Genomic DNA, 23,480 nt, shown 5'->3' on the forward strand with positions numbered 1-23,480 from the left:
GTTTTACACCTAAAGTGTATGTTTTAAAAATGTAGAACGTCACATGTAAGAGAGTTTAATAATACTACAAAATACTAAAAAACAAAATACCACACCACTGTCTAATAGAAACAATGTTCAAACTAAGAATCAAAGTAAATATGTACATATAATGAATGTTTATTTCTGATACCAGTGACTACTTTGGCCTAAATGTCAGTGTTAATGAGAGAAGAAAGCAATCATATAAACACTAAGTGCAAGTTTGTACATGTTTTGCATGTCCATATTTACCATATTTACAGAACAATGTTTGTCAGAAGTCAACAACAGGCTGCTCATTGGCCATCCATATGGTCCAATATTTATACCATTTATTCCTTTATTTATTTATTTGCAACAGTGCATGCTGTGAAAAGTAAACCAAAAAGAGAAGCAAATTATTCATACTTCTGAAAGAAGTATTTTATTATTCAAATAATGCATGCATTTGTGGAATTTATTGTTCCATTTCCATGGCAGGATCTTGGTTTCACAAGGGAAATGTATTATATGGTGTATTTTACAGTTCGCAATAAAATGAAACATCAAACAAAAGAATAGAGCTACTCATCTTTGAAAAATGTAAACAGATGATAAGGTGCATGCAACATATGAATCTTTTTTTTTTTTACTTCCTTTTCTGATAGAGTTGAACGGCAAAGGAGCGACTCCGCAGTTCTCTTCACCAGATTGCGTCTGATCAACATTCTGCCGTTCTGCTCTTCAGCTTTAAGGAGGCCGTGTCTGTATGACAGTGACCTTCATGGTGAGAGGTTTATAGCAATTACAGGCTCATGTATGTGTATTATTTATGTTTCCTGTCTCGTCATCTGGTCATCATTACTCTTTTCTGTTATATACAATCAGAAATCCATACAAGGTTTTTTTTTTTTTGTCATTGTCATTCTTATAATACAAAGAGCAGCTGTAGCTCTGTAAGAACAAAGATATAAGAAAAAGCTCACATATTGAGTGGGTTCTCCTCCGAGCGTGGACTCAAACATTCAGAAGAAATCAGAAGAAAGTTTTTAAAAAGAGTTTTATGCTTTTTTTTTTGTTGTTGTTGTTGCTGTTGTTGCTTTAGCTTTTAGCACTAGCATCTTATCCTAATATTGTCTTTGTCTTCAATGGTGAGGAATTCCGATCAAAGTTTCCCCTTCTTTTAATACTTTAGGGAATTTTCAAACGCCGTGAAGTATGGCTGTAATGCCCCAAGATTTGTTCTCCCTGAAAGAAATCATAAAGTAACAATATATTAAACTACAGAGCAACCTGGCTTTAAGAGGTTTGCATTTAGTTTTACGTCAGTGCTGCTTAAAATATCAATATGTGCTTTCTAGCATTCCTCTGAGTTCAGTCGCTTTATAAGGTAGCCATATTCATGCATTAAAAATCAATCCTCATATTTTCTTCTTTTGCGTATCGACCACAGGGCTTTAGTGCAAATCCATGGGGCATTACTTTGGAACAATAAAGAGAATGAAACTGGAAATCAATATCAAAAATGAGAGCAAGAGATGTGCGGGAGGGAGTTTTGACTGGGTATCAATTATCGATATCATGTTTCAGTTGATGTGACCAAAAAACTGCAACAACACAAAAAATGGTCGTGTAATGAAAAATAAAACTCTGTTAAAGCCAAGTGTTTTTTTTATTCACACAAATTTAATAAGATATAACAACCGTTTGGTCCATAAATATTTAAGGGGAAATAGTTTCTATACACCATCTTTTTTTTTTTTTCTCAAGAAACAAGGAAACATGGACAATCTTGATAGAACACGTACTGTACTATTAACACGAAGATCAATATATAAGATTCTTGGATTTACCAACTATATTTGAAAGAGTGCACAACTGCTTTCTATGACATCGCTGCCCCCCTTCGTAACAGAATACACCATTTAAAAAGATCGTCGAAAATCAGATGAACAAAAAAAAAAACAAAACAAAAAAAATAAAAAACAGTACAAAACTAGTGAGGCGTTTCAAAGGATGTGAATCAGTTAAACAAACAAGACATGTATCTCCTGAATTTCACAAACTCTCTTCCAAGTTATAGCGTAAGGCACATAGCAGAACTGAGTTAGGCATCTACTTCATGAAGTAGATCTAGAGTACCACTTTGTTCCACAACAGAACAAATTTCCCATCACATAATGAAATATTTCACCCTAGCAAGGAGCCGGATCAGTCCTTAACCATCCCTCACTTAAGTTTCCAGACAGAATAAACGAGGTTGTTTTTTTTTTTTTTTGGTCTGTTCAGTGGCAAGTGTCCAGAAAAGAAATGTGTGAATATGCTTGGGGAGAGAAAAAAAAGGACTTTCTTGCAAAAATAATGTCCTCCAGGCTTTTGAAGCAGTTCTAAAACCTCTACAATTTAAAAAAACTCCCCCATTTAGCATCCCTAACTCACTGTCACCCTGAGCTGCACCTTCATAATGCACTTTTTACTAATTGTATACCTAACAATTCATGGGCTGTTGGAATACAAAAGTGGCTTCATAATTGTTAAAAGTGCTTAATTGTACAAACAATCAATTAAAACGTAGCCCATGCATCAAAATGACTCGAGAGGAACTGAGATGAGTTTCCCTTCCTTCGTCCTGTCAGTATACTGTAACGTTTTGAACAGTTACCACTGCACAGATGATATTTTAATCCTAATTAGTGCTTCGTTGGCATGATAGTACTAGAGGTTAAAGCATCCACCTGGCATTTGAGTTGTAAAGCAGTAATAATGTCTGTTAGCTACAGTTGTTGGGACCATTGCGAAACTATTTTGGGAATAATTGGTTGTTGCTGATTAATGCGAAAATTTAGTTCACTTAAAAAAAGAACTGACTGTGGTTTAGGCATGTAATCCACTTCCACTTATGAATGGTTAATAGGCAAATGTGCTAACTAACATAGTGCATAATAATAAAATAAAATTTTAAAAATACATTGAAACTCAGCTGCCAAGTGGTTGCAAATGCTACACATCAAGTTTTCCTCCATTTTTTTCCAAATCCAAAGAGTTCTGTCTCTGGTCGCTTAAGGGTGATCTCGTGAACAACAACAAAAAAATTTTTTGAAGGGAAAAATAAAAAGACAAAAAAACAAATTTGTGTTAGAAAAGGTTTGTCAAGGTAGTTTGTGGGGGACTCCCGGAATCGTGGCTGTCCAAACTAGAGGTCACTGATGTTACTACGGTGATAGAGGGATTGGTCAGGTCTGTTAGTGTGGTGGCGGTGCTGGGCGGGGTCAGTGCACCGCTGTCGGAGGAGGGTGGAGGAAGTGACGTGCCGTCAGCCTTATCAACACCCCCATTCTCCTGCCGCAAAACGTTCCTTCTGAATTTGGCCCGTGCGTTTTGGAACCAAACCTGCAAACCAATCCCAATGGCTTTACTGTTTTGATGTCCGCTGCGAATTGTCATATTCCAACCTCTAGAATATTACCATCACAGTTTTTCTATCACTAGATCACTACTGAACAATTCCATAATGTAAAAAAAAAAAAAAAAAAAAAAAAGCTAACGAAGAGATATCGCATGTTATAGAAAAATAATTGGCCTTAAATTTTGTTGCACAGAAAGAAAACATACAGTCGCATGCAAAGGTCTGGGCGCTTGCGGTCAAATGATATGCTTTGTTAAATTTTTAAGTGAAAATAAGCAAACATGCTCTACAGAGAACACACTTCTGCACATCTAACAGATAATTACTTTATTGGCTGAACTTAACTGTCACAGTTTTTATATTTTATGTTTTATTTTTCCCAATTTGTTAAACATTTTTTCAGTCAAGCTAAAATTTGATGAATAATTTCATATTCAAGTGTGTTTTCTGTAGAGGATGTGTTAACATACTTTCACTTAGAAAATCATCAAAACAAGTCATTTCCAAATCAGTAAACTTTTGCATACGACTGTATGACCTATTGACCATCTATGTACGTCCAAATTACTGCTGCCTTTTTGGAGTCCTCTAAAACCTGTAAGAATATTTCTCGCTGAACTTTAAGTGCACGCAAGTCTCCGGTTTAAACAGTAAGAGTATGAGAGTGTCTGTCTAAAATACAGTAACAAACTATTTATGCTGTTAACTTGCAATACGCCTTACTACTCAACAATAAAGTGCTGGTACGACTATGTAGGGAATGGATGGAACACAAAACAGAAAACAAAGGGTTGGATGGCTGATGGCAAAAGAAAATCTCGGATAAGGTTGCATGTGAGTTGACATCTAGCATTTCTCAAAGACTAACTGGGTGCTTACCTGAAGAACTCTTTTGGTGAGGCCCGTCTTCTGAGCGAGCTGCTTTAAGTCCTTGGCATCAGGGTTGTGGTTAATGGCAAAGTAGGACTTCATGGTGCGGAGCTGGTGGTGCTTGAAGGATGTACGCATGCGTTTGGTCTTCTGCGAGGGAGGGTAGGGCTGCTGATCTCGGTCCAAATGGTCGGCTTCGTTCTCATTACAACCTGAGTGAGGAGAAGACAGCGAAAAAGCAAAGGCTCAGTGGAAAAAGCCAACAAAAATGCACAAACAAGTGAGGGAAAAAAGCCTAACTAGGGTATACGTTTGCTTGGACTGAAGCTCTGGGTAACTGCCAGAGTGTGAAGATATGTTCAATGGTATCTGAATTCCTGCTGAAAAGGGACCATGTAAAAGCCAAAAGGGATTTGTTTACAGTCTAAAATTGGAGATATTAAAAGAGAATAAAAGCAAGCTAAACATAATAGTGGACTGCATGACATAGATATGGGAGGAATGAGGGGGTAAGAGTAGAAAAGCACACATATAAAGAACAAAATTTAATGAAAAAGACCTGGTTTAGACCTAGTTTTCACAAAACATCACGGTGTTAAAGCCATATACTTTACTATATTTACTCTTCTATATTCAGAGCGAATCTCGCGCCTGCGTTTTGGGATGTTCTTTGTGCCGAGACGTTTTAAGAAGCGCTCTTAAGTACTTTTTTTAAAAAGGAAAGTGGGGAAAGTAGGTTATCTACGTGCTCGACGTCTTGTGCCCCAACAGTCTGATTTCGATAATATTTAATTGGCCGACGTGAACAAATTGTCAGCGAAGCACGTGACGGTTTTTCGTGGCCTCGTAATACAATGTACACCGAGGAATAAACAGTAAAAATCCGAAAATGAGCTTTTAAATTGTACAAAATGTGTCTGCGTTTTATACCGCGCTGTATTCAAATGCGTACACTTTACGTTTTGCATATTCAGAGAGCCGAGCTGCAGGGTCAATCCCGGGTCACGCACAGAGCCGGTGCCTTTTGCACTTATTTCATTTTCCCCTGTGCGTGACTTTAATTTTGAAATTTACTAAAATTAAAAGTAATTAAAATATATATTATTTAAAATATGTTTATAATTTAATCGCATATACAGACGAGCACAAACAGCCTAAAAGTTTTCCATTTCTTTGTAGGCGGTGAATCTTCTTGCTCTATTTAATGAACCGCTCGGACAGAAGATCTTCCAGCTCTTGGTGGCGTTTCACTTTAATATCATCACAGTGAAGCTCCCATCCCAGAAAACCATCAAGAGCTCGACGTGTATTTTGAGTCGTGAACAAAATGTTCTTCCGCGCCGCAACAAGTAAGCCTGCGCCACTTTCCGCCACCAGGGGGCGCTGCAGCTAAACTGATGCTGATGGACAGACTCAGCTGAAACGGGCCACATGCAGGAAAAAAGAAGGAATTTGAGTTTTCACCGCTGTGATTAACTAAACGTTGCATGTTAAATGCGGACATAAAGTTTGACGGCCTACCAAACAACCAAGCACACGGTATAATTGACAGAGGTCGAGTTTGTTGTGCTGTTCGCTTCTTCTTCTGCTCTCTCTCTCTCTCTCTCTCTCTCTCTCTCTCTCTCTCTCTCTCTCTCTTTTTTTTTTTTTTTAAAGAACTCTTGGCTAACGCTCATGTTGAGGCTCATGTTGAGGCTAAAAACTGACCTGATAGAAAAACTACAAGCAGTCCCCGCGCTCTTTGCGGGAAATGATGATAATATAACTGAAACGTGTGATCAGTGTTGCTCCGCTGAAAATACACCATATCACAGGCCTGGCCGAGCCGGCGGACATGTGAAAAACTATTAAAGTCATATAATATAAACTACTCAATATATAAGAACTGGCGTCTAATTGGACGGCTGTTTTCTCCTTTTTTGACCGGGCAGCACTGACTGACCCTCTGCAGCTCCGTCCCCAGCGCGCGGAGTCCACGGATTCCGACGTCGCCTTCAATTAACACAGAACAATTAACGCGCAGATTGCCCTTATTCCTCTCCATTCATGAAGAAACGGCAGAAACTTGGCACACCGAGCGGCCCTTTTCATCCGGCCGGGCTTTAACTGTAGCGGCGATGACAAAAGAGGCGCAGCGGGTCGCGCTGTGACGGAGCAGCGGCTCTGCGGAGGAGACCGGGTGGTGCAGGTGTTTATGACGGCATTTTAGCGTAAAGGTTCGGAGTGATTCCTCCGTCCTTACCGACGTTAAACCGCGTTAATTAGGTGCTTTTTTTTTGTAGCTGCAGTCTTGCTAGATTTGTTAATTATATATGACATTTGGTTACAGGCTAATGAGCTAAATAATAATAAACAGGGCCTTTAATTAATTACTTTAAAATAATTCACACCTTAATTAGCTGAAGAGCCCAGCATTAGCGACACTGTTAGCCTGTCGTGAAGGAATTTAACCGTTTATTTCGTTTTAATAAGGTTTTTAAAAATTGTATATATATATATATATATATATATATATATATATATATATATATATATATATAGATCGGTCTGTGGAGGCGTGATTTTTTCCATATTGTGTTAGTTTTCATTTTTAACTTTAGCCTAATCGACAGCCAAACGGTTCTGGACATTCGTTCTGCGTTCAGAATTGTAATAGTTAAATTAACAGCGTTTAATGTTGTTTTTATTTTAACTTTTACTATAAACCGTGTTAAAAAATAGTGTTGATTTCCAGGTTTAACGTACCATTTTGTTCAATATAGTGTTGATTTTAACATTTACAAAACAGATTAATCTGAAAATGATTTAGCATTTGTGTGTTGATGATTTTAGCCTTGAACCCGACACTGTGTTCATCACCGTGTTGATCTTATCTTTGATCCTCAGCGCTGTGTTCACTGTTATTCACTATTATTCACTGTTATTCACTATTATTCACTGTTATTCACTGTTACTCACTCTTACTCACTGTTATTCACTGTTACTCACTGTTACTCAGTTATTCACTATTACTCACTGTTACTCACTGTTACTCACTGTTATTCACTGTTATTCACTATTATTCACTGTTATTCACTGTTACTCACTCTTACTCACTCTTACTCACTGTTATTCACTGTTACTCACTGTTACTCACTCTTACTCACTGTTATTCACTGTTACTCACTGTTATTCACTGTTATTCACTGTCAGTCTGACCTGCTCGCTGGTGACTCGAGCGCTGCGCTGCTGTTGATCTGCTCTGTGTTCGCTAATAGGCCTGCAGTGGACAAACCCCAGCGTCTTACCTGAGTTGTACGTGCTGATGTCGATGCCCATGGCGGGGCTCTTGCGTTTCCGCGGCCTGCCCTTCTGCACCGCGCCCGCGCCGTTGAAGTAGGGCAGCGCGAGCCCACCGCCTTTGGCCGCGAGCTCGGCGTAGTTGAGGGGCGCGTGATACTCCCCCTGCACCAGGCTCTCGAAGTGCGCCCGGCAGTACACCAGGTTCTCGCGCATGCCGAAGTGGTCGCCCGTGGTCAGCGTCTTGTTGCACGACGTGCACGTGAAGCAGCTCAAGTGGTACACGGAGTCCCGCGCGCGCATCACCATCTCCGAGGCCGAGATGCCCAGGTGACAGCGGGCACACCTCTGCACGGAGAACCTTCTGGAACAGCCAAGAACACCATTTACGACCAGGCCGGTTTTAGCCGCCTTTTCAAATGTCATTCACTGTTAAATGGCGGATCGCTCGAGCAGTTCAGTGGCCTGCAGGCTGCAGGCCTGGGCTGCTTCAGGGAGCGTGGCTTTGAATTTAGACAGAAGGGTAAAAATGCAGTTTTTGAAAATAAAATGTGCAGAAACGAAATGTAAACAGACCTGGGATTTAGGCTAGACTGATCTGGGCTAGACAGACGTTAGCTAAGCTGACATATGGAGAACATTAGAATAGCGACATACTGGAGTTCAGAATGAGCTCGCTTTGTTTTAGCAATGCTGATGTAAAGTTATGAGAGAGAGAGAGAGAGAGAGAGAGAGAGAGAGAGAGAGAGAGATGGAGGGCCTCGTACCTGTAGTAATCCTCTTTGCAGTAAATGCTGCCATCCTTGGCGAAGCAGGTCAGCTCCGACTCCAGGGCCAGTTTACATTCACAGCACTTGAGGCAGCGGAGGTGCCACTGCTTGTCCACCGCCAGTAAGTAGTACCTGTCCGAGATTTTGGACCCACAGCCGGCGCACAGTGCGGGCTTCTCCGGGCTCACCGAGGGCATGCTCTGCGGAAAGCACCCAACACCTCTTACATTCATTTCAATGAGCAGAGAGGAGGAATTTAAACAGAAGCAAACGCGAGAAGTGAACCTGGGCTCGAAAAGAGTGTGTTGAATAACAACACGCGACCGATGGGTACCATTTTACACTTTTTAAGTAACGCTGTTTTCTGTGTCAACAGTAACTGAAAGTGTGTCTTTCATAACTGGGTGTAGAAATATGTCAGCACATTTTGTGTCAGATCCATCTGAACACTCTGAGGTGTCTAGTTATTTTGTTAATATTTTAACTAGCAGTGATTGTTAGCCTGGGTGGAGGAAAAGCCACATTATCAGAGAAAATGACTGGGTTAAATAATAGATATTTGCGTTCAACAGGCCAATAATAAGAGGGTTAAGAGTCTAAATTAGGCCTAATTAGTTTCTTTGTCAATAATACAAAGCCGGAGTATTATTAAGTTTATTATTGTTAGTATTTTATTCAGTTTAAATGATGACGATTATTATTATTATTATTATTGTTTAATCCACATTATTTAAACTGTCTGAAAACAGTCACTATATTATTTCCAGCGTTCTATATAAGCTCAATTTCTTGCTAATATGCAGATTTTCCATTCCATTAAAATAAACAAAATCTTGACCGTTTTCATTTATTATTAGCTGTTTTTTTAGCACTTATTTTTGCAGTTTTAGGCCAAGCTCGCGGCTCTTTATTTCACCAGATTTATCCCAGCTAAAGTGAGCCAGCCCTGGTTCCTCAGCCTTCCCCACCGGTAGCCCCCCGCCATAACGCAACAGCCCCTCTATCTCTTTTTTTCTTTTCTTTTTTTGGGAAGCAAAGATTAAACGCCAAAGCCTCACCGACTCCCTCCCGTTCATCTGGACCGTTTTGGCCAGGCGGGACTCCGTCTTCGACCTCCTCTCCATCTCCTCCATGATCCCTTGGATGTGCTCCCCGGAGATGCCGTGGAAAAGCATGGCTGCTGGACGCAATGTGCAACTGCTCTCTCTCGCCTTGCACCCCACCACTTCCATATACGGCGCTCCGGAGCCTCAGACCATCCGAAACGGACCTTCACGCAAATCAGTTGCACCCCAGAAAATTTCGCACAAGTGTTGGGGTGGGGAGGGGGGGGGAGAAAGAAAGGAAAAGAAGAGAGGAGGAAAGAAAGCAGGCACGCTTCAGTGCGCCACCTCGCCAGCAGCACCGGAAGAAAACAGGAACATTTGGCGGAGACTCCGGCAAGACCTTGAAAAACAACAGAAAAAGAAAGAAAAAGCAGAGTATAATCCCGGCGACAAGGCAGAGGCAGTCAGTAGGAAAAGGCTGTCGCACGTTTGCGCGGTTAGAAGTGTTTTAGCTGCTGCTGCTGTTGTTGTTTTGTTGTTTTAAGGTAGTAAGTCCCGGGTAGTTGTTAGGGATCCGAGTGCTGTACAGTGGAGTTTGGGACTGTGCTGAGTTGCAGAGCCCGTGTCCTATTTGTGAAGAGAGCACACGCCTGCCCAGCCTGGGCTAGCTGAGGAGAAGGAGGAGGAGGAGTTCTCCCTCTCTCTCCCTCTCTCTCTCTCTCTCTCTCTCTCTCTTTCTGCCTTTCTCTCTCTCTCCACCGACTTTTCCTCACCAACAAAGAGCTGTCACTCTCTCCTCAAAACCCTCACGATGGGCGATGAGGAAAAGCCCTCTCACTGTTTTTAGCTGTTTACTTTATCACTAGCCTCTTTAGCTGAGCACTCGAGGTTTGGCTTTGCTTCTTGTGAGTTGGAGGCTGTTCTGGCGCCCAGAGAGAAGCAGATGAGTTGAGTGGGGGCTTCAGTCAGCGGACAGCGGTGCTAAAGATCTTTCTCCCTCAGTTTAGTCGAAATAAACGAAATGGAGATGCCAGCTGTGGGGAGAGTGGTGCTAACGGTGGGCTTGTTGGGAAACTGAGTGTGTGAATCAGTGTTGTGTGGAGAGTGTGAACGCGCGCGTGTGAAAGAGAAGAAAAAGAGTTGGTTTTAAAACTAAAACTGGAACTAAGCCGCTGCATTTCGCTTTTCTGATCAGTTTATCGATTAGCTCACCTGGTGGTGGCCCATCAGAGGCGATCACTAAGTTGTGCACATGCTGAGAAACTGCTTAGTATAACTGGATTTTCATTTATTTTATACCTCTCTTCTAAATGGTTTAATAATGGCTCCGTGTGGTTGGGCGCGGAATAAGACGACGCATTTCTCCTTTATTTTTTTTATTTTGTTTTATTTTATTTTTTCTTTGAGAACCCATCATTTTTTTCTTTAAGGCAAATTAGTTTGACTCATTTAAGCAGTTGTGTGTGAACGCCTGCTGTAAATAGCTGGAACAGGAGATCATGTTCTGATGGAGGTAAATGTCCTGATGCTTTTGTCCCTTTCTCGCTCCGTCAGTCTGATCAGATCGTGCGAGGCGTGACGGGAAAAGAGCGAGAATTAGATCAGAATTAGATCCACTTCAGCACAACACTCGCCAGATTTAACGCCGTTAGAAAGATGGGCTGAAAACGCCGTATTAATGGGCGCTCGCGTGCGCTTACAGTCAGGTTTGGATTAAAGAAAAATGATATTTATCATAATTGATCTAAATCCTGCAGTTTGCAGGCGGGAGGCGACCTGCATGCGTTTTCTAACATGCTGCACGTGCAGGTTTTCTATTTGAATATTTTAAATTATATATATATTTTTTTTGTTTGTTTGTTTGTTTGTTTTTGTTGTTAATCTTTTTTCGGAAGAGTGACGTATCAGCTTGTGATCTGTGACTCTAATAATAATAATAATAATAATAATAATAATAATAATAATCTGCTCTCATTTTCGCATCAAGTCAGGATCAAAATAAAAATGAATGCAATTTCGTTAAAACAGACACGCGGTTCATTCTAAACAGGCGCTTTAAAAATAGTGAATTAAATAGTAGTAATAATAAGTATGATATTAAAAGTACAAGTCATAACACCCGGATCAGCCACATTTCCCTCCCTTCACTCCGTGTACAGACCAGACGCGATTTTGAAAGCTTCATCATCAGGCCTAAAAATCTCCCATCAAATATTTAGTTTCGAACCAGTTCTCTCAGCGCGAGCCCCTAAAACAGCGGCGGAAAGGCGACTCATCTGCTCTGACGCTGCTGCGCTGATCTTACCTGTGCGCGTTAGTCTGAAATAGGCAAGTGGAGGGGGGGAAAGGGTCTCGAGCTCCCGGCTCTATTTCGCCCCTGTGTGAAGAGCTATACTGAAGAGAGCAGCGCTGTGAAGGACGGGTGGAGGTGGAGGTGGAGATGGAGCTTTACCGTGTGCTGCGCTGAGGCGTCCCGCGCAGAGCCGCGCTGGAGGAGGATGGCCAGCCACGCTGCAGCCTATGGCAGGAGAAGGGATGCGAGAGAGATCCTACCAGCAGATGGGGGCTGTTCCTCCTTTCTTGTCCTCCATGTGGGTGTCAATTACAACAGAGCCAAGCTCGGGAGGAATTTACATGCGTGTGATTCGGTTTATCATTTATCTGGAGCGCGAGGCCTGGTCCTGGGCTCGACAGAAATATCTGGAAATATCTCCCTTTTCCAGCTTTTTTTCCCGACCGCGCGCGCGTGCGCGAGGAACGTAAAGAACACTGTTATAATAATAATAATAATAATAATAATTTGTTTTCATCATCAAGTCAATATGTAAGTAAACGCCTGCTGATCAATACTTCACAGATAGGTAACTTTAAAAAGCAGGCTTAAAAGCGCAGACTGGCGTTTTATTATGTCTGATACGTCGTGCATCGACTCGCAATGAAAAATATATCGATATAATAATAAAAAACCGTGCAGTGCATGTGGTACAGAAGAGCTGATACGCTGATAGACTGTAATAAGCAGAACCGTAGGCTACTAGACGGTACTTGATGTTTGGCGTCTATAAAATGAGCTGCTCACTGAAACAGACTGTTGTAAATAAAGATATCGGCTTAACCTTTACTATTATGTTTGGGGTCCGTTTGACCCTGTTCACTGTTTAACATCTGTAGATAAATGATTGGCATCATTTCTGCTTCATATTTAATGCCTTTTCATTATTTAATGGGGACAACTGGGTAAACATGAAATTCAAAATATGTTTTCCACGGCTTTGTGCACCTCAGTGTTCTTTGGGTCCATTTGAGGCAGAACCCATTTGGTTCTTTTCGATGATACTGAGGTCGCTGTAACATGCAACTCTATAATCGAAAAACTTCAAAACCTCCTTTTGCTTAAGGGGCCTCTTTTATAACCATACCTGTAGTAGTGTGAGAACCACAGCATGGGGGAGGAGGAACTTAATTCACACCAGAACCTTGATATTTCCTGGAGGTTTAAATTGCTAGAGGTCAACGTAAAAGGTGTTGGTAAATTTGATGATAACAGGAGGGTTAAGTACAGGATATAGGCTTTCAATCAAAAAATGAACTTCCTCTGGTGTTGGTTTTAATCACTCAATGGGCCTCATTCCCAGCCAACCAAGCGTTTTAAAAAATAAATGTCTTCTTAAAACTCACTTGCGCAGCTTTCACGAAGATTCTGGCATTCACTAATGTTTTCTTATTTGAGTCCACACACACTCAAGAGCACATATATAGTTCTGCAGTGTAAGAACACGTCATGAATCTGACGTAGACTTTAGGAGCTTTCTCAAGAGCGGGTTAAAGAGAAAGACTTGAGAAGATATTGGTGGAAGGGGCCCATTGATATTACTTAGTGTAATGGAAGTGGGTGAAACTTGACTTGGTAAGGCTTTCTTTGGTCAGGGTAATCTTGTTGAGTGAAACTCAGCATCTTTCCCACTCGCTCCTCTTCTATTTGCATGTTGTTTTGCTTGTTTTACGCACCCTCTTCATGTTGTCTTTCCCCCTGCATATGTGCATTTTTCTTGCACTCCACAGTTAACTGCCAGGTCTACATCATTGCTGGCTGTAAGTGCAAGTTACCATGTACTTTACTGCTGGGTATAATTCTACAGCTCAGTGTCAATGAAATTATGTAGCTTAAACCTAGCTGTATGTTCTTTTTCTGCTTTAATTAAAAACACATATATTAAGTAAATCTGACCCTTTGCTTTTCTCAAATCACTTAAATGTGACTGACTTGAAATCTTCGAGTACATATTACGCAGTCAAAAGCTACTTAATACAGTTTGTCATAACATTTCTTAAGTAAATCTAGAAGGCTGACTAAGTAACTGCATATGTTGCGTTGACCTAATATGCTCAGCTGCTCATTTACAGCAGCCTTTTTTAATACTGTATATTTTAACAGGTAAACATTTATTTCACTCTCAGGTGAATTGAGAGGTTTTGGACCACTTTATCAGCCCTCACTGATGTTCTTTCAGCTGGTGCACTGAAAGGACTGTTTAGTCCCACTCACCAAGGCTGAAGCTATAAGGAGTGTTTCAGCCATGTCTGCATTTTAAATAAAGCCGGTCAATACAGTGCAACCAGAACAGCTCACAAACATCAGATTTAACAGCAATAAAAACAGCCTGTTTAATTGTAAGGCATAAAGAGAGGTCAAAAAGGGTCATTCATAGAAGAAACTTTGGTACATAAACCTACACAATTGTCATAAGTGATCTTCAGAGGAAAAAGCCCCTTTAGGACTTCTGCTGACTGGACTCAGACCTTGTGGGAAGTCATTTACTATTACTAGTGGAGTCACAAGAGCTCATTCTTAAAGATAAAGGATCCTACCCTGCAAAAAATAATGTCTTTACAGTTTCTTTTGAGATTGATGTGAGAATGTTGTGAGATTGTTCCGCGAGTTTCTGTACATTTTAACGTGTTTTAAGTGATTTTATCTAGTGAAAGGGTCTCATTCAATTGGCGGGTTGGTTTACTTGTTTTGAGAAATGAATATAATTTTACTTATTTCAAGATGTAATGTTGAAAACAAGTAACATGATCTGTCAACTGGAGACAACTTTATAAGATGTAGCTGCTTAAAAGCAAGAAAATGTCTAGAAATAAGTTAAATAATCTTACAATATTCTTAACACAGTCTCATCGTGGGAAATATATTTTATATATTGACCACGTTGCAAATGTTTACACTCACTAAAATATGATTTTTTGCAGTGTAAATGGTTTTTAGGTTGGATGTAGAGAAAAATGTAATTGGTTGCACTGAAACTGGTTCTGCTATGGCAGATGCATTGTTTGAGTGAAGCAGTAATGGTTGTATTCAGCCTGTAGTGCTAAGCCTGTTAGTGTGCCAGTGTTGGTGAAGCCATACACCATTTCATGGTTTTTAGTGTAGAGCCTATTTCAATGAACAACCATAAACCTTACAGAGAATATAAGCAGATTTGAATTGAAATATAATAAATTACTCTCCTGATTCTACTGTGTCGTTTGCAGTTCATTCATGGGGCCTGTGACAGCAAGCACTACAGCATTCACACTCAAAGATCCGTTTTAATCACAGGCCCAGAAATGTCCTGTGCTGTCATGCTACACATTTGGAAGCCTGGAGTTTATGTAGCAGATGCTCTGCACCGGCATTTAGAGCTTTGATTCTGATAGGGGATGTTCATTCTGGAGAGCCTAATGAGAATTTACACCACCCTCCCCCCAACCACACAGCGCACACACACACACACACACACACACACACACACACACACACACACAAACTTTCTCCTTCCTCCCTTCCTCCATCTCTCTGCCTGCTTCTCTTGATGCTGAGCCCTGCTCTGCTGATGCTACAATCACAATTCCCCGCGTGTTGACAGATGGAGGATGGCTCTGTATGACTAGCTAGAGTCCCCACAGTCCAACTGCTGCCTACCCAACATTTTTTTTTCTCTCCCTGTTGTAATTCAGAGCTGACTGATCCTTGAATCATCAGATTGGTTACTCCACAATATGGATCCAAAGCCTAATCGGCTACCTTTTTAACATGGACAGTATCTGCTTCAAAACGGTTGTTTTTTCTCAAAACCTGAAAAAAAGTCTAAAGTATAAAATAGCTTAAGTGTTGAAGCTTAGCACTGCACACTCTTTTTGGACCCACAAGCTTCAAAAACACATAGTTCCTACACTGAGTGTATACAGTACTGTGCAAAAGACCACCATTTATTTAATTAACCTCCAGTCAAAAAAACTGCCATTTCCGTTTTTCAGGAGATTCCTGAGGAGGTTAGATGTCAGATATTTCATTTGCATAATGATGAGGAAAGGCAAAGTGAAATAAGGCGAAAACTAGAATAAAAAAAATAAATTCAAGCAAAATGGGACTCCTCATGACCATGCAGGACTTAGCAGGCCAACAAAAGTGTCCCAATCAGATAAGCAGCACCTAAAACATTCATCTCTAAGAGAGGAGAAAATCAAGCTGCTTCAGATCTGCAAAAATCCAGAGGTGTTTCTGTGCATCCTTCCACTGTGAGAAGACAATTCAGCGCCATGGGTCTGAAAGGATGTGTATCTGTCAAGAAGAGCCTTGCTGAGAAAAGGAAACAGACTAATCATTATAAGAGGCTGCTGGTATTCTTCAACCTGTGGACAGGCCAACCCAGAGTCCAGACCTCAACATAATGACATGTGTTAACAGTTAGTTAGATCATGAGAAACAGAAAATTAGTGTGGAGAAATATCCTTTGATGAGTCTCCTAAAGAGAATGAAAACTCCAATAAAGACGAAGGATCAACATTAAATACAGCAAAAAATATTATATTTGGTTATCGAGGCTTCTTCTTTTCTTTACAATAGAAAATGAATAACGTCATTGGAATACAGTCACATTGTTTCTCAGGGCTTTTGACCAAACTGCATACACTCTAAAAACCTAATCACAATTTGTAGTAGTTGTCTATTGTCAAGTGCGTAAACTACATAACATTTAATACCCATAATTACTGGATATTGTTTAAAAAGCCAATAATATTTAGTCTGAGCTTTCAGAGAAGAGGTGAAGGAGAAATGCTAGTGCATGCGTTATGGATCAGTGCCAAGTGAGAGAGAATTTCCCGAGCAGGGTTGCTCCTGCACACTCATTGGCGCCAGCATCCAAATGTGCAAGCAAAAACTGAAGAACTTATCTGGTTTCAGCTTTCTGACATGAGTTTTAGCATCACGACTTCTCAGACTAGCAGCAGTGAGCAATTTCAGCCAACTATGGATCGCTTGGAATCGTCTCACTTGAGGGTTTCAAATGTGGCTCGCTGTGTACTTCAGAAAACCGATTTAAAATGAACAACCAATCCAGGGACATTTCCAGGTCAGTTTTCATAAAATGAGGCCCATAGTTGAATTTAATTGCCGTGTTTAGCATTATTAGTATAACAAATGCAGTTTTCATTACAGTACAATGTAAGTATAGAGAAGGGTGCTTAAACGACCCCAGCACACCCCTGACCCAGGAGGATAAATGGCTTAAGTAGTAGTGTGTGTGTGTGTGTGTGTGTGTGTGTGTGTGTGTGTGTGTGTGTGTGTGTTTAAATAGGTTTAGACAGATTGTTGCTTTTGACTTCAGGGAGAGCTATGGATGGAAGCATTTAGAGAAGACAAATGGGAATGCTTCTACTTTTTTCAAAGAAGGGCTATTTTATATTATTAGGTAATAGGCCGATTTATGTTTGACATGCCTTAACTTCATGTGTCTTGTCTTGTTTTGCATGATAGATGTTGCACCTTAACCCTGAAGACAAACCACATGCATAAATGCAATTGAAATGACAAGAAGTGCAAGTTATAGTCGTAGTAAACGACAGTGGCTGAAAGCGATCTCCCTTAGTCAATCAAGCGTCTGAAGTTTGCTTCTTTAGTTTCATACTGGATCTATGAAGCTTATGCAGCTAGCAAGTAATAAAGCTTGTATTCAATTAGCAAGGCTTCACACATTTGCCTCAAATCATATCAAATTGTTAAGTAATCTCAAATAGACTTGTTTGTGTGGTTTCTAATACTGTATGACACACTGTTATCTACAAATCCCACTTCTGGGGATGGGACATTTTGTAAAATGCAATGAAAACAAAAATCTGATTTATCAATTCTCTTGAATTTCTAATTAATTGAACAACATTTGTAGAAGACGTTTTGGCTGTCCAACTTGATTGTGTTTCATAAATATAAAAAAAGAGTTGCCTGCAACACACACAAAGAGATGGGGCAAAAAAGGTTGAAAAATAAGCAGAATATTCATGTTATACTGTTCTGAAACATTCCACAATAAGCAGGTGAATTGGTAACAGGTCAGGGTATCATGAATATCAGAGTAGCTAGTGGATTGCAAACATGTGAGAGAATTGTCAAACATTTGTCAACACACAAGATTGCAAAGAATTTAGGTCTTTCACCATTTACGTCTGCTGTAAAGATTCAGGGAATCTAGAAAAGTCTCATGCTGTGTAGGGCAAGGCCAGAAACTGCTGTTGAATGTGAGTAACCCTTGAAACCTCAGATGGCACTTAATGAGAAACTGTCATCTCTCTGCTACTGTATTAAATATAGCGATATGTGCCTGAAAGTTCTTTGGGAAACCGTTGTCACTCCACTGCTGTATCAAGAAATGCAACTTGAAACTGTTACGCAAAGAGAAAGCAGTACATCAGTTCTATGCAGAAACATCAGAGTTCTCTGGGCCTCAGCTCATCGCAGATGGTCCATAAGAGGTGGAAATGTGTGGTGTGGTCAGATGATTCCAGGTTTCACCTTGTTTTTGGGAAAAATGGACATTGAGTTCTCCGTGCCAAAGACAAAGGGCACCAGCCAGACTTGCAGCGAAAGGTACAAAAGCCAGTCTTTGTCAGAGCATGGGGTGCATCAGGGCCCACAGCATAAGTGCATATGTGTGAAGGTACCATTGACATGGAAGGGTAAATTGGGATTTTAGAGAGACATGCTGCTGTCAAGATGACATCTTTTCCTGGGAAGTCCATGGTTATTTCAGCAAGACAATGCCAGGCCTCATTCTGCACATGCTACAACAGCGTGGCTTTGTAGACACAGAGTGCTTGTGTCTGTCTGTGGTCCAGTTCTGTCTTCTATTGAAAATATAAGGTGAAATCTCATATCAAGCAAGAGTGGGCAAAAATTCCACTTGCCAGACTGCAACAATTAGTATCCTCAGTTCCCAAATGATTAAAACGTATAAAAAAGAAAGGTGATGTAACACAGTGGTAAGCTTCCCTCTGTCTCAACTCTGTTGTGTGTTGCAGGCATCAAATTCTACATTTTTTCAGTTAAATAAAGGTTCAAGAGAATTAACACAACACAAATTCTTGTTTTTATTGCATGTTATAAAATGTCACAATTGTTCCAGAAATGGGGCTGATATACAAATTGACAAAAGTTCAGATACAATTCAGGCTTTGAGGTGGAGGCTAATGTTTCAAGCTAGGAGTTATTTGTAAGGCTATTTATTATTGATTAATAACACAACTCAGCCTGTTGGACAACTTTGCTATTTACTGTGTAATGCTGCAGTTTGCCCAGTGCTAATTTGTAAGTAAAAGCTTTCGTTCCTCGCCGAGCCACGATAGCGTTAAAAGTTTGGAATCGCTTTTCATATTAATTATTGCTGTAATTTTACTCAATTTTAACTTATACAGTGTAGCTTGAATTACTGTCTGCTAAGCAATAAAAGGTATTTCAAGACATTTTATTCCATATTTTTTGAGGAGGAACACAAAACGTATATAATGATAAATAATGTCTTGTAATAATTTATTTATTAGTAATTTCTTGTTAAGTTATCTGAGATTTGAATTGTTTCAAATGTGAGGCATTCTGGATGTTAGTGTTTTTTATTCTCAATGGCTTACCTCTTTCTCCATCATTAAATGGTCCGTATCTTACATTTTCGTTTGCATTTTATTTTATTGTATTTATGAAGCTTGCGTGGTTCTGTGTGCCAAAAATTAATACATTTTACCTGTGCATTTTCCAGCCTCGCTTTATCCTGTGGAATTAAACAGGCTGTTTTTTTTTTTTACTGTGCCTGCCATCTGAAAATGACCTCTGATGAATGCGTTGTGCCTTCCTCAAAAAGCAGTCTGAGCTGAAACACTCTTTCAACATGAGTGGGTGGGGCAAAACCGATGCAGGCTGAACAGGTTATATATGTACATATATATGGAGATATGTAAATGTTTTGCTTTTTTAATGACATCACAAAAACACTGAATTCAAGATAGACAGCTTAGTTTGCATATGCACTGTATGGACCTGGTGGGGGCAGTGAGTGATACATTTTAAAACCTTTTCCGTATTAAAATCTTTTTTTTTCTTCATGATATAGACATTTTAAAGAATTTATAGGCATCTACAGCTCGCTTATCACCAAAAACGTCTTCCTTTTTACAGTTTCCTACTAAGTAGATCTGTGCAGCTTACAAATCTGACGTCATTCATTAATAGAATGATTTCATACATTCCAACACTAGTGTACATATGCATAGGACTATGTTTGTGGCAAGGTCAAAATTGTGCATAGTAGATTTATTTTAATATCTCTTTAAAGGTGCCATATCTTAAAGTTTGTTTGCACTTTAAGTTTATGCAGGTTTGTTGAAAACAAAAAAACCCTCTAAATTAATTTTTATGTTACCTCTTAGAATTGAACAGGCTGTTTTTGTTACTGAATCTCTAAGACTGATATATGAAAATGACCTTAGCTCATGCTTAGTTCATGGGGCTGACCTGGTGTGGGCTGAATAGACTTACATTTCCATGACTTCACAAACAGTGAATTCAAAACAGGCTGTTTTTGCAGCTTATTTTCCATATATGGACTAAAGAGTGAACACTACACTTTGAAACTTTAACAGTGTGTACATGCTACATCAAACACTTTTACTAAATAAGGATATTTGGTTTTCTGTTATATGGGCCGTTTAATGGCCCTTTAATTACATGTATGGAGTGATTTGAATAGTGCATCTGCCTAGCGTAGTATAATATCACATCTGGACTGATATGCTGAGACATTCTGGCTGGATCACTTTGGAAGGGTCTTGGGGAGATGCCCTACTGTTTTGTGTGGCTATTTGCAGCCCTGCCCAGAGGAATCTGGCCATGTGACTGACAGTCAGATGTGGTGAGCTTTGTCCAGCAGTGCTGGCACAACCACAGGGAAACTGGTTGTCCATCTGACCACTTTGGAGAGGCTGCAGCCCCAGGGCTGAGTGACATTGTCTCTGTTGCATGACCAGACGGTGATACGGGGGCTGCTCAGCTGCTGCTTGATCCAGCACACACACTCACACACACATACACACCGGCTGGAACAATGCTGTTAACTGAGCACAGAAACCCATTCTCGCACTCAGAGGGACAGCCCAGATGCTGAAGCGGATTTTTTCAGCCATCACCCAGTTGACATCCGCTCCTCTCGGCCAACTGCGTGTCATCCGCAGCCCTGCCTCAATGCATGGGAGGTGGGAGGGAGCAGCCGTCTGTGGCTGGACGGCTGCAAGACTCCACTCTTGGCCCTCGTCAGCCAAAGACGATGTCTCTCCACAGACCTGAGTCCAAACTGGATGGCTTTTCCTGTGCAAACTGACCAGTGGCAGCGTGGTACTCCGCTGTAGCATATGCTCTAGCTGAAGGTCAGCTCAGGCTCCAATGCTCTTCTGATGCAGGCATAGTCTCCCCCACGGCAGCTTGGGTGTGTTTCAGTTTAGAGCAGATAATTATTATAGCCAGAGCACAGCTGACATTTGCTGATGATGCGAGGTACTTAATGACCTATCAATAAAGCATAGAGATATTAAACTCTCTTAAAACAGAGATTAGATGGTGAAGGACAAACGGAAAAATGAAGCTCCACATATTGCCATTGATTAAATAGAATGGCTGAATCATAACTCTTACCTCAAGTTGTTCAAGAAAAAAAAATTGAAATGAAAGAGCCCATATTGTATCATAAGTATTTTTGTAAATAAGAGTTAATGTAATATGTACACATTGGTAAAGTTTCAAAATGTGCCCAACCCATATATATGTAATTTAAGCTGCAAAAACAGCCTATTTAATTGATTGTTTTTGTGATGTCACAAAAACCAGCACATTGAAATAAATCCACTTATTCAGACTACAGCAATTCAGCTTCGCTCACTCAGCCTACAGCAGTTTACCACCACTCAGTCACTTTGAAGCTATGAGTGTTTTGGCCTGGACAGCTTTTGGAATGAGGCACAATATGGGGCAGCCAATCAGAAAAGGCTAATTTACATATTTTCATTTTAAAAGAATAACAACAAAGAACAGACTATGAGATAAAAAGAGGTTGGAACATGGTCATGCAACTGTTTCTGGTTTTTAAACCCACACAAAGATATATAAGAAAAATATAGAACATGGGCTCTTCAGTGTTATTTATCATGTTATATACAATTACATATGTAGGGCTGCTTTGTATCCCTCATACAGAATTTGACAGAATTCACGATTATATATTGTTTCCAGTCTTCAGTCACTACACTACATGCAAATTCATCATACAACCACTGGTGTCAGCTAATCCTGATGGCCAGCCTAGCCACTAATCTGGCTAATATACACAACCAGGGTTGCAATAGTGTAGCTCCTGTTCATCGAACAAAGTCATGAAGAAAACGATTAAGTTTTTATCCTTTCAACCAGAGGAAAAAAGTCAATGAAAAGTCTGTAGAAATCTTGCCAGTGTAACCTTGTAGCTTGTTGTCCTGCTCATGTCATGAGTCATTTCTGTTGTCTGAGTAATCCAGTCTCTTCACTGAAACTATGACTTGAGAAGGGTGCTACAGTTATACAAAAACAATAAAATATCGGTCTAGAACCTGTGTAGGATGGGTGTAAGCATGTCTACAACAGATGTAGCGATGGTTACATTTTTCATCTTGGCTGGAGGGCCCCTTTAAATCTCAAATAGATGGGCACACATGTCTACCAGCACTTTGTACCTTCGGCCTTCAGAGCAGCATGAATTCACCTGAGCATGGATCCACAAAATGCTGGAAGCATTGTGCAGGAGTGTTGTACCATGTGCAAATGATTGCTTTGCAGGAATGGTGAACCGTGACTATTAGAGCTAGGCCATCAGTTTGAGCCATAAATGTCAAAACTCTGTCATTATCAATAGGAAGAAACACCTCTGTAATAATGTTGATTTCTGCTAGTGCCCCTATATGATTCAAAGAGTATGTTAGTGGTAAGCTAATGGCAGTTCACGTAACTACTAGTTGCTCATTCTAGCTTTTTACATGCTTGTAAAATGACAATTTTTTGTCTTTCCTGCTACAAAAACCAGCACAGACCAACACCTGTCACCAATGAAACTAGCATATGTTGGATGCTGGTATGCTGGTCAACCAGCATGACCATGCTGGGTGACCACCTAAACCAGCGCAAGGCCAGCATAAACCAGAATGGACTGCATGCTGGTCTATGCTGGTTTTCCCGCAGGTTACCTTAAGCTTTACCTTGTGTATAGTAAAGACTCCTGGCATTGAGCCTCCACTGTTTCTCATTTCTACCATCTGACTGAATTACATTGGTTAGGCTACTGCTGGTAACTGACATATCCAGGACATTCAGAAGACCTAGAGTGATTTTTTTCTCACAAAATTGGAATCGTAGGTCAAAACTTCCTTGGCTGACTTCACTGCAGTTCCTAATGATGTCAGTGGTTGATTTGAGTTTTTAACCATTCAGTCCACCTTGTGACAGCCTAACTAATGGGAAAGTTCACTTGGCTGTATCTACCTAGATGCCACAAATAAAAATTCGGATTGGATCATTTCCCAGAATTTACTTGCAGAGTACAAATTCAACAAGCATGATGATTCTATACAATAAAAATGAACTAAGAATAAAGGAGATGTGTATTTTTTATTGCACAGAAATCATTAGTCCATCTCTGAAGACCTAAAGGCCCTGACATTTCTCCTCTGCTTCACACCAATGTTAAATTCACCAGTGTTATACTCAAATTTGCTTGGCCTGAT

General features: G+C 40.3%; 1 protein-coding gene across 5 annotated transcripts; it reads right to left on the reverse strand.

Moving 5' to 3' along the window:
• Positions 1-840: 840 nt before the first annotated feature.
• On the reverse strand, positions 841-11,923 carry lhx9 (LIM homeobox 9). 5 transcript variants are annotated; one of them, XM_037545625.1, is made up of 6 exons: positions 11,824-11,923; positions 9,384-9,771; positions 8,323-8,525; positions 7,564-7,919; positions 4,286-4,488; positions 3,136-3,390 (listed from the first exon to the last, which is right to left on the reverse strand). In XM_037545625.1, exons 2-6 carry the CDS (start codon positions 9,555-9,557, stop codon positions 3,136-3,138), a joined length of 1,191 nt encoding a protein of 396 aa, XP_037401522.1. In that variant the 5' UTR covers positions 9,558-9,771; positions 11,824-11,923. The 5 variants fall into 5 exon arrangements, with proteins under 5 accessions (XP_017557917.1, XP_037401524.1, XP_037401522.1 ...); XM_037545626.1 differs by lacking the exon at positions 11,824-11,923 and adding an exon at positions 11,677-11,755; XM_017702428.2 differs by lacking the exons at positions 3,136-3,390; positions 11,824-11,923 and adding an exon at positions 841-1,248 and having other exon boundaries at positions 9,384-9,557.
• Positions 11,924-23,480: the final 11,557 nt, after the last annotated feature.

Source organism: Pygocentrus nattereri, chromosome 15 (genome assembly GCF_015220715.1).
Source record: "Pygocentrus nattereri isolate fPygNat1 chromosome 15, fPygNat1.pri, whole genome shotgun sequence".
Classification (NCBI taxonomy): Eukaryota; Metazoa; Chordata; class Actinopteri; order Characiformes; family Serrasalmidae; genus Pygocentrus; species Pygocentrus nattereri.